At 36.7% G+C, this 14477-nt stretch overlaps 1 protein-coding gene across 3 annotated transcripts in view; it reads left to right on the forward strand.

The window, feature by feature from the left end:
• The window catches only part of LOC111872026 (polyadenylate-binding protein 2), a 40802-nt gene that overhangs the window by 426 nt on the left and 25899 nt on the right, over positions 1-14477 (forward strand). For 2 of the 3 annotated variants that reach the window (XM_023865510.2, XM_023865511.2), the window contains exons 2-6: positions 58-83; positions 365-534; positions 652-766; positions 7915-7982; positions 11742-11936. In XM_023865510.2, the coding sequence (XP_023721278.1) occupies positions 58-83; positions 365-534; positions 652-766; positions 7915-7982; positions 11742-11936 (574 nt within the window). The remainder of the gene's footprint in view (positions 1-57; positions 84-364; positions 535-651; positions 767-7914; positions 7983-11741; positions 11937-14477) is intronic. The other variant, XM_023865512.2, reaches the window with a different exon arrangement.

A 14477-nucleotide genomic window follows, 5' to 3' on the forward strand; every position in this document is an offset into this window, starting at 1 on the left:
TGAAGAAGTTTAAAATTATTCCTATTGTATATGTAATTTTGTTTTTTCCACTTTCAGATACGCTGTTAATGACATCACTCAAGGTTTGCCTATAGATTGGTGGTCTTCTACAAGAGTAAGGCAGTGATAGCGTAGTTTTGAGTTTTCTGTGTATATTAGTATTGTGTGAAGTTCAGGTGAATGAGGCTGCCAGATTTTGATATTAAAGTTGAGTTTGCCGTAAAAAAAAAAGTAAAGCTATCCCTGTAGCAGGCCGTGAAGGCCCATAGGGTTGTGAGACGTTGAGCCGTATCAGAGGCAAAGTATTTGAAAATATATATTTGAGGTTATATGACAGTATACATCAAATACTTCGCAATTGCAGAAAAGGAAATGGCCGAAACAGAAGAGTTGGGGCTTAGTACAGAAGATCAGCTAGAAGCCTTAGATTCGCTAGAAAATGGCCAAGAAGTTGAGGTTGCTGAGGGCGGAGGAGGAGCAGGAGGGGGAGGCGGAGGAGACTTGTCTGTAGGGCCAAATGCAGTGGATGACCCTGTAAGTACATCAATTATACGGTCGTTTTCCTAAATAAATTTTACTTCAGTTACATAGTGAGATAGCTGCACAAGAACGTTCAGAGTGATCTTTATCAGTTTAGCTTCTTGATTACAGGAGTTGGAGGCAATAAAGGCAAGAGTTCGGGAAATGGAAGAAGAGGCTGAGAAATTAAAGCAGTTACAATCTGAAGTTGATAAACAGATGAACCTTGGCAGTCCGCCAGGAATAAGTTAGTACAGAAATATAGATGTAATGTAGTGTGTTTCATTTGAATATGAAGATTCTCTTTAGAAATGTGATTGTGTGTAGTCTGGTAGCAGAAAGTTAGTAGCATTTGGGAGGAACCTGCATCCTCCATCTTCAAGGTAGAAGCATATGTTGCATGGAAAAATATGAGTATGGATATGAGGAAAGGAAATTGCTGCAATCATATGCAGTAGGAGGTGGTGAGCCTTAAAATGGGAGTCAGTTTTCTCATAACATTTCATATCTCAGTCTTTGCACTCACTGGTTTGCCTTGCCCTTTTTAAGGGCAGGTCTCTCATAGCTCTGGCCATAGTCCCATTCCCATATTTGCACCTTCATTTTTGTGCATGGTCTATCTTGTTCCGTTAACATAGAGATAGCAGGTTCCTCAGAAACCTTTCTTCAGGGCTATATGACATAACATTCCAGAAGACAGTGATCTTTAATTTGGTTTGTGATTTACAGATTCTTTGTCTCTTTGTACTTCAGTGCATGTTTGTATTAACAGTAATTGGAGAGTTTGAGAGTTAAAGATTGTGAGATGATTTATTTATAATGTATGATGAAGCAGTCTAGTATAACTGTAATACATGATCAAGAAAGATTATATCAGGTTATTAAGTAATGTATTTGGCAACCTATTTCAGTCCTGTCTTCAAGTATTGTATGTAATTGGAGTTGTGCATCATGTAGTAAATGAGTAGGTTCAGTGTTAGTGGTTCATTGAACATTGAGTATTTTTTGTCCTTTTGTATGTATGCATACAAGGGTAGATTACATCATGCTGCTTGGGAAAAATGGAGTGTAGGGTTTTTTTGGGTCAATTTATTTACGTTCCATAAATCCCGTTACAGGTAGACACCATAGGATAAGGAACAAGTCCAGTACAATATAAATACATTCACATCTGTGCAATAACAGTCTAATTAAAAATTAATAAGATTACAAATTACATAAATGTAAGTTAAATATACTTATGCATCACAATTTGAGCCTCTTAACAGGAACAATGTCAATGTGTACATCGCTAATAAGTAATAAGATTATAAATTACATAGATATATGTTATTTATACTTGTGCATCAGAATTTGAGCCTTTTGTCAAGAACTGTCAAAGAGTACTTCATTAAAGGTTATAAAATATGTAAGTAAAAGCAAGCAAGCAATCTCCATTCATACATTCATAGGTCCCCATAAGGGAGACTTGTGAATACAGTAAAATACAGTCAAAAACGGCAAGCGGGACAACAACAACATAGATAAAAATATTCTTCCAATGAGTATGATGTAATTACTAGTATACAGTTATTTTATCTCATTGGCTATAATTTATTTATTCCTTCATTTACCCTCATCGAGCCTTACTTGGCTGGTAAACTAAAATAAGCACTGACAACAAAACAGATTATGTGGCTTGCCTGGGTACAATTAGACAGATACACTCAAACACACATTGTCAAGACAACCGCTATGCAATGTGTGTGACTTAAAGCATGCGTCAAACTATCAGTAAATACCACTGTAACAATCAAGTATGAAATATACTGCCATTCATTATCCATGTAATGAACCAGGATGTTTAATCAATATTGTGGTTAAAATGTTCCACCAGTGAGTAAAGTGAATTTAGGAGTAACAATCTTTTTAAAGCAAATGTATATTATTTAATATCATGAGCTGTGTTCTTTATGCCAGGCGGGAGGCTGTTAAAAACCTTGATACCAAAATAATATGTTCCTTTTTGGAATGCTGACAAATTGCATGTAGGATAGTGAAGGTTATTGTTGTGTCTTGTATTAATGCTGTGAATCTGAGAGTTAGTTTTAAATTGTTCTCTGTTTCCGGCCATAAATAACAAGAGAGAAAATATATACTGTGATTGGAGGGGCAAAATTTTCAGTTTTTAAAACAATTCCCTATAAGAGTCGCTTTTCCTAGAATTAGTGATGATTCTAATTGCCCTTTTCTGGAGCTAAAAAAGAAGAATACTTTGGGGAGACTTGCCCCAGAAGATCAAACCATAAGTCATTACAGAATGAAAGTATGAGAAATAAATCATTCTCATTGTTTCCTGTGATGCATAAGGCTTAATAGCCCTGACTGCATAACAGGTAAAGCTCATTTAATTCATGAGCCAGTCAGCGTGACCTTTCCACGACAACATATCAATAATTAATCCAATAAATCTGGTGTTGGTAGATTTGGCAAGCTGATTGTTGCCATGGACAATGTGCATATCCACTGCCTGGCTATTGTTGTAAAATAACTCTTTATCAAGATTTAGTGTCAAGAAATTGGCTTCAAGCCAGTCATTTATGTCTTTGAAAGTTTGAATAATATTGTTTTCATAATTTACAGGACAGAAATTAGTAATAATAATGCTAGTATCATCTGCGAAAAGGACAGGTTTGAATTTGCTGTTTATAGAATTTGGCAAGACACCTATATATAAAAGAAACAGTAAAGGTCCCAAAATAGATCCCTGGTGAACACCATTATTAACTGTGCCCCATTCAGAATGAGTATTCCAATTATTGATTAGAACTCTTTATCTGTCCTTGAGGTAAGATTTTACTAATGCTTGGCCCTTTTCAACTATCCCATAAAATTCCAGCTTAGATAGTAAAATATCAAAATTGACACAATCAAAAGCTTTTTTCAAGTCACAGAAGATGCCACCAACTAGTATCTTATTATTCAGCACAGTTTATATTTCATTAAGAAGTTTGGACGCATCTTTTCCTGTAGATGACTTGCTCCTAAAGCCATATTGTTCATTTACTAATATGTTGTTGGTCGTTATATGTTGGTTCAGTCTATGTCAGATAACAGCGATTTATATCTGAAGCATCTGTCAGTGATTATATAGTATCTGAGAGCCTTATCATCCAGTCATTTACTGTTAGCATTTTGATTGATAAAACTGTCTATGTTTAATTGTGAACTAGGGAATGGACATCTTGATGCTGTGTTGGCAGTTGAAGAAAAAGCGAACTTGATTGCCAACAAAGTTTCTTCTGAATAGCACCTCTTAGTATATGTTTTCATCTGTTAAGTTTTTCTTCGTGTAATGGAGTTGTATTTGCAGAACCTCTCATGTTATTGAGGTCAGGTATTGTTTTATGAAGTTTGTTTCCAACCGTTTTCCATTGAAGTTTCAGTGTGCTTTGTGTTAATGAATAGAATATTTAACCTCGTGCAGCAAAAAGAAGGAACTCAAGTTATTCCTCTGTCTGAAAAAATGGTCTGTGTCCCTACTACATTCGGTTTGTACGTGTCCTATGAAGCTAATCCATGTCAGGTAAAGCAATTGAAAACATTAGACATATGTGTGTGTGTGTATACACACAGACACTTGCATTCCTAAACGCAAACAAAAAGATGAGTAAACTAAAGTGAACTGTTCTAAACAAATGAGATTTTTGTCACTATAATAAGATATTGCTGGGAGGGAGCAACACCTTTTTATCTGTGAGCACTGGTTTTCAGGAATCTTAAAAATGTGAGAATTTATAAGTGTGAATGTAACTACTAGCTTTAGCATCTATTAATAGTCTCTCATAGATTCATATGTGTTACTGATGTGGGAGGGGGAATATTCTCTTGTTCATACACATATGTTGTATCTCACTCACCACACACAAGATTAAAAAAGAAGTCAAAGCGACAAAAGGAGTTTAAAGTAATTAAATTAAACAGTAATATAAGGCATAATGTTATATTTTAGTGTCCTGTTGCACTGATTTATGTCCATGATTTATTCTGATCGTCTTACAGTGCATACATTTATTCACCTTACTCTTCTCTATTGCACTACATGTTTCGGCACTAAAGTGCCATCTTAAGGTGCTTTTCGATGTACGTCGAACTACTGCATTGCATGCCCTGTTGTCTTTATACTAAAATAACTAAAATATATATTCGTCATATATATTGCTAAATTTTAAATATTAAAAATGTTAAAACTGTTCAGGATTTGTCATCCTTATGTCGTATTTCAGTACGCGAGTCACACCTATCTTCTTCGGTCAGAGTATTCTTCCTACTTTCATGTGTATTGTGCTTTGTGTTGTGTCTTACTCCTGTGACTGCGTGTGTGACACTTTACTCTCCAGGAAAATTATTTAATTAATTCCTGGTACTCATTTCTGTTAGAGGCTGAGTCGACCCCAGGGCCATAGTGCCGCCGGAAGGATTAGGTCAATTGAAAAAAATCCAGTGACCTTCCAGCTTGTAGCATAGTACCTCATTTTTTAAGGCTTTATTCCCCTCCCAGTACACAATTAAATTACCTTGCATTGGCCAGTTTTTGCATAACTAAACAATGCAAAAGACAACTAATAAAACAACAGTATATAAGAGGAGTCTCCCTGTAAATATTTTAACCATTTACCTTGTTAATGATATGGGTATTCCCATATGTTTGAATACAAAGGATAAAATCTGTCTGATATTTGATAATGTTTCTCTAGGGTCATCCTGGACATTTGCAATGTGTGTACAGTAGTTTGGCTTATGTTAATGCTGAAAATGCCGATTCTCAAAGATAAGATCTTCCAAATGGCAGTAGAATACAAATTGCCAGTTCTGGCACAAACAGATATTCGTTTCTGAAGTTTAGGCAAAAGTCATGCATAGCTCTGTTCTGAAATACCAGCTGAAGAGTGCTGTCTTTTGGCAGTTTTGTTACTTCTTGAACAGTCAGTGAGGGGTCTTATGTTGTCTCTGATGGTATATTTAAAAGTTGCCTTATCCATGTTTTGAAATACCACACTGATTGGAAAAAAGTTGTTCTTTATAGCTGAGTTACTAAGTTTACTGACGAAAACATTCTCAGTGACTTGCAACACAAATTTGTTTTCTTCAGTGAAATAATTTGTCCATGGAAACATATCAGTGTTTCTGTTTACATCTTTTTGTTTCCAGATTGAATTTTTTTTTTGCAAATGCAGTTGATTTGTTGTTAAAAAGTATGAACATTTTCACCTTGGAGAGATGTATAACTTACTGATTTTTTTAAAATATTTGTTATGTAAGGAATGTTGTGCAACCAGTTTTCGCTGTGGAAGAAGTGAGCTAATGCTGGCTTATCTTCCATTAGTTCCACCAATCTTCGCAACACGCTTCCTCTCAGTAGTCATCTGACTTCTGCATGAAGGAGGAGTTTGTCATGATTTGATCCCACGGCCAAGATCTAGTGCCTGGCTTCTAATAAAGTTTCCTTCTTTAGCTGCATTTTGTAAGACTTTCTTAAGTATAGGGACAATTTCCCTAGTGGCTGTTGCTTTTCTGTGATTAATGTAGTATATAAATTACATCACAAGCATTACTTAAATTTTTTATTTGGACAAGATCCCTTTTCCTTACCTGTCATCAAAGCAGTGTCACAGATACCAACACAATTCCATGAGGGGTTCATCTGCTATGGAGAACTTGTTTAATTTTACAAAATTGTCTTCTGCTGTCATTCTTCCATCAAGTGGCAGCCAAAACAGCAGGTCTTCAGGCACATGATTCTCAAGTCATTAACGAACATATGTAGGACTTCTTAATTGGAAATATTGAACGATTTGTCAAGTTGAATTTCATATTTGGGATTTTTTTAAAAATATTTTGAGCAGCTGTTAGTGCATGTCACAACTAATTTCCCTTATATTCTTACCAGCATTTGAGTTTGATAGAGGCACAAATTTGAGTTCATTGGCTTATGTCTTCAGTGCAATATGTCTGTTGTTTAATTTCCACAGGTGTGATGAGGGAATTACTGATTTGTGCAGCTTTTTAGCTTTGCCGATTAAGTATGATGGTGTCGTGTTTGTGGTGGTTCTGCACTTTCTGCTGGCAGAGGCTTTTGAATTTAAATTCTGCATGCTTTCTAATCACGTGTCTTCACTTCTATTGTTTTCATGCTATCTGTTTCCAGCATTTTAGACCAAACATTGTGGTTACTGCTCATTGTTGGTAGTGGAATAAGTAATTCTGTGTTCAGAATAGGTTTCTTGGTATTTTGTCTTCTTTCAGATGATAAATTTTCCAGTTTTAGCACTTCCAGCACTATTATTTGATTTTTCTGTACTTGTTGCTGTGGTAGTGGTAGAAACATTTTCAATGACACTTATGATAGGTTCACCACAATCACCTTTGCATGCCTTAACAATAGGTTCATGAATAACCTATTACCCCATGGTGAGGTATTTATTAAAAATTACAGCAAAAAATATATGCTATAATGAGAAGAAATCTAATACTTGCACTAATGAACAAACATGTGGATGATTAGATGCATAAAGAAACAGTGCTTTAAGAAAAAGCCCCACCAACTTTTCAGTTGAGACTTCAGCACTCAGTACAGTGTGTATGTACACAAGCTCATGGCACACTGGACTGAATGACGAGTTTGTGTTCATAGACAACTTTGTGTAGGATTGGGTTTACTGTATGCATACCCTATGTTATTAGGAGGGCTTCAAGAATATAACGAAAATGGTAGGAGACTGTGAAGTGAGGACATATACTGGAATAAGGTTGCTGTAGATACAGAACTAACCTGTAGAACTGAAATTGAAGATTCATGTATAGTTGTCATGCTGAAATTAAACAGTAAACACAATTAAAGGCATCACAGTTTTACAGAGTAAATGTTTGTTACATTTTTACTAATAGATTGCTTTTCATATTTTTTTAGTGCCTCAAAATGAACTTTAATACCCCCTTAAACTGGCATACACCACAGTTTAAAAACACCTGCAATACAGGCTAGTGAACTCTGTGCTCACATTACAGTATATGCGAAATATGTCGTCCATCCATCTTCAGTGCACTTATTTTTGAATGTCCTTTTTTTTTACTTCCAGATGAAGAGCCAGATATGGATCGAAACATGTAACAATCACTAAATAAAATCAGTGTAACAGCGATATTAGATTGGTTTAATCTTTGATAAATTTGTTGACAGTAAAAAAAAACATCATGACAACAGGATGCAAACAATAAAGATACCTAATGTTTGCCTCAGATAGCTTGTAATTAACGCTACAATTTGTCTCTTTGTATTTCATTTATTGTTACGTACCCTGTCATTACCTCACTCATTATTTGCCTCTGATCTTTGTCTGAAATATTTGTTTGCAGCTAGTCCATTGAATATGTCTACAGAAGAAAAAATGGAAGTTGATAATCGATCTATTTATGTTGGCAATGTAAGTGACAGTACACAATTTATTATTAATACTGTTGTTTTACTGTAAATGTTACAGAATGAACACATTGAGTTTTTGAGTCTCTCATTTATGCTGCTTATGCATTTTTTTTAATGCTTTGTTGTTTATGGCAGTAGTGTAGGTATGAAAACTCTTAATACATATTGGGGGGAAAAGTTTGGGTTACGATTCATCCAGTGTATTCACTACACCAGCTTCTATTTATTTCTTTTTTGTTCCTGAAAGTAAAAACAGGTGTGATGATGTCTCTTAGGTCCAATAATAATCTCAAGAACAGTGCTAAATAAATTGTCAGACAAGAGCAGGAAGAATTTAAAAATCTGAAAAAATTTTAATGTTGGCTGAGTTTAAAAGAAGAATGTCAATCTTTGAATATCTTTGTTGTAGGTTCTGTTAATCAGAGACTATGTATGTCAAAATTTCAGGATCAGTATAAAGTTAAGGTGAATGGGAGAAATTCTGCTAGAGACAGTTAAAAAAGAAATTCATGGTTATCAACATGTGTTTCCTGTGTACAAACTACATGACCTCTGAGAAAATGTTGCATATTAATTCACTCTAAATTTTATAATTTATTGACTGGTAATTTAGCAGTAAATTTGTGACAGCCTATTTTCAGAAGAGTGCTATCGTTTTATCATGATACAAACCTAGTGTGATTTAGACCATCAGTAAATGCCACTGAAATGATTCATGCCTACATAAGTAGGCATACAGTTTTTTGTCTCCTAATGAATAAGGTTGCATTAGTGCCTTAACAGCATGTAAAATAGTGAATATTATCATGTGTGTGAGTGACTAGACAGGGTTTGGATTGGTTATTGAATTATTACTACATGTAACTATAGCGCTATCGCTAATTTACACACACTGCAGTTCAGTACAGCATGTAATAAGTCTTCTCAGTCTGCTGTGTTTTCATCAGTTGTTGCCTGGTGATGGATCCCAGTAGTGTCCTCCGCTTCCATGCTCACATTCTTACCACAGCTAACTGATCGCTACAGTTATCCTGCTTATAATATCTTGGCACGGACCGCACAGAAGACCCCATTTGTCTGTTGCTGTTGAATTGTTGCTTAGCAGACCACACAGAAAACACCATTTCTCTGTTGTGTGAGGGTTGCTGCCTAGCAGTGGGTTCTGTACAGTTGCCTATCTCGCTGTTACTGCCTAGGAATGGGTCCACATGCTAAAATATCATTGTGAGTCAGTAAGGCTGCTGAAATGTCAGACTTTGTTGAGTACAGCTTGTCTTTGTGTGTGGATGTATTCAGTGTACTGTCAGTCAGTGTGTATTTTTGTATGGTTTGTGTGTGAAATATGGGTTAGCTAGGAAGTGTTAGCAAAATTGTTGTGATATGTCAAGCATAGCAGGCGTCCATATACTCAAAGTGAAGTTCACCAAATCTCTTTGGACAAGAAACCCATTAATGTGTGCCCACTGGAGTTAAAATGGGCAGAAGAGGATCTAGTGAAGGATATTTATCATAACAGTTACTGATACATTTGGCATATGTGTCTGCATTTTAGAAGAAGCAGTAGCAAGAACAAGAAAATTGCTTGAACTTTCAGCATACAGGACAGAATTTTAGAGATTACTGACATAGTACTTGTGTCATTGTCAGTCTCTGCAATATAGAGTTATGTGCACATACAGGAAGGATTTTTACTTTGTTGACCAGTTCCATGGTTGTGCGCTTGATGGCAGCAGATGCACTGCTTGCTTAAGATGCGTAGTATGTCCCACTCCCCCTGATGCAACATGACAACTTTTAGTATATGTTCATCTGTTTCATTGAACCATTCCACAATGCCATTTGACTGCAGATGTAGGATTGTTGTGTCTTGCTAATTCCCAGGCATTGCAAAACCTCCTGCATCAGGTGGAAATCAATGTTATGACACTGGTCACTGTGTAGTTCTAGCAGTACTCCTGTCAAAATATTAGAAGAAGAACTATAGCCCTGTATTGGGATTGATTGATGGCACTTTACTGAAGGTTGGCTAACACAGGCTGATAGTTTGGAAATGACAAGTGTGTAAATATGTAGGAAGACATACTATACAAATATCAAAATGAAATATTAAATGTGGATACTTACTCGAGTATGAGGAGTGAGCCATAAAACTGGCCATAGCACTGTGACCTTCAATGGTCTATTGTGCTTTGGATACTTACGGAGCTGCGCCCTTCTTCAGTAGAAGCCAAAATGGCAGCTACTCAAGAATTTCCCAGCATTTTATGGAACTTGAAGGCTCATTACCGTGTTCTCAAGAGCCCTCCACTGGTCCCTATTCTGAGCCAGATCAATCCAGTCCATACCGTCCCATCCCATTCTCTCTCTAAGATCCATTTTAATATTGTTCACCCACCTATGCCTTGGTCTTCCCAGTGGTCTCTTTCCTTCTGGCTTTCCAAACAAGATCCTATATGCATTCCTCATCCCCCATTTGTGCAACATGCCCTGCCCACATCCTCCCTGATTGATCATTCTAATTATACCCGGAGAAGAGTACAAGTTAAGAAGCTCCTCATTATGCAGTTTTCTCCAACCTCATATCACTTCATCCATCTTTGGTCCAAATATTCTCCTCAACACCCTGCTCTCAAACATCCTCAGTCTGCGTTCCTCCCTTAATATGAGAGACCAAGTTTCACACCCATATAGAACCACAGGCAAAATTATGGTTTTGTGTATTCAGATGAGAAGACAAAATGCTCTGGACTGAATGGTAGAAAGGATTAAATGTGGATATACTCTTGAAAATTGTATTACAGTCAACTCTTGATTATCCGGGGGCGGATTAACGTGTTTGCGTCTCAACCGGGGCTTTTTTGAGGCTTATATGTTGTTTAATATTCATTCACTTTTGTTTCACATGGTGAGTTGTAACACTATTTTTGCACTCGTGTGAACCGAGCTCTGCATTCTTTGGTCCTGTTATGCTAACACAATGTTCTAGGGTAGGGGTGAAAGAATGCAAGAATTTGTGGAAAGTTTCAAGGACAGATACACCGCCCCATTTGGTCTCTTTGTATTGATCTTCAAGTGCGTTAGCAAAATGTCAGGGTGTAAAAGGAAGCGTGTTGTGTTAAGTATTCAACAGAAACTCATGTGAGCTGAGCTTCGAAATGTTAAGCAGTGACGAAACCGTAAGTTCAGTGGAGTTGCAGCCAGAAGAGCGGGAAGAAAGTGAGAACGAGGAAGAGGTGGACAGTGCTGCTAGTAAGAAAATATCACATGGTGCTGCTCTTAATCATTTGGAATCCTTACTAGACTATCTTGAGAGTGAAGAGAACAGTTTAGTAAGTGACAAGCTTAAGTGTTAAGTGTGAATATTCGTAAAAAGTGTTGGATGTTGTTGAACACTGTGATTGAAATAATTCACACTTCAGTGTAATGTAAAAAAAAGTATTAAATAAGCCATGAGATGACATAAAAATGAGGTTGAGTAAATTTAAATACAGGTAGGCCTATAGTATTATGAAGGTACAGTATTACAGTACTACTTTTAATAACATTTATCTGAACCGGGTTTTCGATTAATTGTGATTTCCATGCCCACCATTATCCCGGATAATCGAGAGTTGGCTGTATATGATTTTAAGCTCAGTGATTATTGTATATATTTACCATTTTTCATGTGAATGAAGTTTATGTATACGTAATGGAAACTCATGTTTCAGTCAACAGATTTTTGTGTAATAATGAGTATCTTTTATGGTGTTATTACCAGGTTGACTATGGAGCAACTGCAGAAGAACTGGAACAACATTTCCATGGTTGTGGTTCAATAAATCGAGTTACAATCCTTTGTAACAAGTTTGATGGTCATCCCAAAGGCTTTGCCTACATAGAATTTACAGAAAGAGATTCTGTGCAGACAGCTATGGCCATGGATGAATCACTTTTTAGAGGACGACAAATAAAAGTAAGCTTCTTAGTAGAGAAAATAATTTGATATTTACCTTCTATATAAGAGAGGTGTGATACCTCATTTTGTATAGTGACTAGGCCATGGGCTGGACAGCTGAAAGATAGGGATTAATATTCTAGTAGGGGCAGAAGATCTTTTTCTTAGCCACTGCATTGACACCAGCTGTCCAGTGGATACAGAATGCTCTTTGCATGGGTCTTGAGGCTTACTGCTCATCTCTATTTCAGGCAGACCATCCAGGTTGTAAAGTGCTCAAGAATGAGTGAAATCCACTAAGTATTTTTCTTGCTGATTTTGTAGCAGTTCTGCTACTGTTAATGGATGGGACAATCAGGTACTGTCACTAACATTTGGACATCTGTGATGAATGCCCTTACCCATAGTCTGACTTGACAGTGCCTGATGAGTGCTTGTTTTTGGCCCTGATCATAGAGATGGGAGACAGTTTACGAGAACGTCTGAAGAATGTACTGGTAGGCGCTGTAACAATTTCATAGGCATGTATTGTGGTCCTGAGGGTCATCACACCATGCAGCCTTGATAGGCAGGTGTCATTTTGTAGGAATGCACTGCTTCTGTCTTTAGAGCAGAAGTGGGTGGAGTTAGGAAAGTGGCAGGGTATAGAGAAGTATGGAGAAAGGAAATGAATCATGGGTGAAAGGAGAATATGGCCCACTTCTGGTCTAGGGGTGACCTGATGGCCCATATTTGGAGGATGCACCCTGCAAAGAAAGGTCAAGCTATCATATTTATGACTCTTATTTGAGAAGCATTTGGTTCTAATCTTGATGGGACACTCCTGAGTGAGCCTGTTTGTAGTTTTCCTCAGTCCCTCCAGCCGGGATAGTGTAGTCAGTATAGTGACTGGTTATGGGCTGGATAACCAAGGAGGAGTCGGAGTTTGAGTCCCGGTGGGGTCAAGTATTTTCTCTACGTCATCCAGACTGGTTCTGGGGTCCACCCAACCTGCTATCCAGTGGGTGCCAGGGGCTCTTTCCTTGGAGGTAAAGTGGCAATGGCATGAAGCTGACCACTCACCTCCAACTAGTGCCAAGATCAAGAAAATATGGGTCTATATATCCACCCTCCCATATGCCTTCATGGCATAGTGCTTAATTAGTGAAGCACTGGGACAGCCTTACCTTACCTTGTCCTCCAGGCAGATTACAGGATAGTGCTTCAAATTGGATGAAGACTGTTCTGTTCCACACTGTTTCCAGCAATTATTTATGAACATATGAGTATAATGACCATCCTGTCATTTAGTGCTTTATACTCTGAGCTACTAACACCATTGCTAAGTAAACTGCAAATACAGGTGGGGAAACATCAGCAAAAGATGGAAATTACCATTGAACCCTGTAAAGCAAGTTGAGTCAGGCTGCAGTGTCTCAGACTTGTACTGAGGAGGTGTTTGGTTCTAAACTCAATGGGTCACTGATTATCCTGAGTTAGATTGTAGTTTTTATTATTATTTTATTATTATTTATTTCATCCATAGCTGTAGAGAATTACAATTGGCCATGTCAAACATCAACAACATCACATCAAAAATAACATAAGTAAAAAAAAAATAACATAACATTCACACAGTGATTCATGACTGTAATACAGCAATACATTTCTAACTTAATTTAAGAATAATAAATACTCCAAAAAAAGACACAAGAATAAATATTTTAAACATATAGACAGATTTATTAACAAGCAGTTTACGTCAAAAATTAATAATAATAAATACTCCAAAAAAGGCCAGACAGATTTATCAACAAAACAGTCCATGTCAACAATTATTAAAAAATTCTTGAAGAGAATAGAAGACATTACACAACAAATAATTCTTAAGTTTCTTCTTAAAACATTAAAATTGTTAACATTCTTTAATTCAGTTGGAAGGACATTAAATATTTTGGTTCCCATAGTAATCACCCCTCTCTTGCTACGCTCAGTATTAAAAAATTGTAGGTACAAATTGTGTTTATGAATAGTGTTATAGCCATGAACATCAGAATACTGGGTGGTATAACTTTATTTTTTATCATAAAACATCATCATCATTCATCATCTGTAATCTGTCAGACGACAGGTCCACAGTCTCTTCCAAAACAATTCCTCCACTTAATGCGATCTAGAGCTTTCTCCTTCAAATGAGAATATCCTCTTCTGTCCCCAAGGTCATACAGCATCTTCTTATGTCTTCTTTCTCATATTCTTGTCACTTCTATCCAACCCTCTATCTTTCCTTCAGTAACTTCTTTTAGAAGGCAGTTTTGTGTAAAACATGACCAATCCAATTGCCTTCCGTTTTCTTATTTCGTGTAGGATATTTCTCTGCTCACTCACTCTAATTACACTTCTTCATTTCTCACATAATCGGTCCAACTGATCTTCTCCACCCTTCTCCAACACCACATTTTGAAACTTTCCAGATGTTTCTGAACTACTGCCCTAAATGTCCATGTTTCAGCCCCATACAGAGCTATGCTCCAAATGTAGCATTTCACTAGTTTCTCAAATTTAAGTCCAATTTGCTGG

The sequence above is a fragment of the Cryptotermes secundus genome, unplaced genomic scaffold, assembly GCF_002891405.2.
Source record: "Cryptotermes secundus unplaced genomic scaffold, Csec_1.0 scaffold87, whole genome shotgun sequence".
In the NCBI taxonomy this organism is placed as follows: Eukaryota; Metazoa; Arthropoda; class Insecta; order Blattodea; family Kalotermitidae; genus Cryptotermes; species Cryptotermes secundus.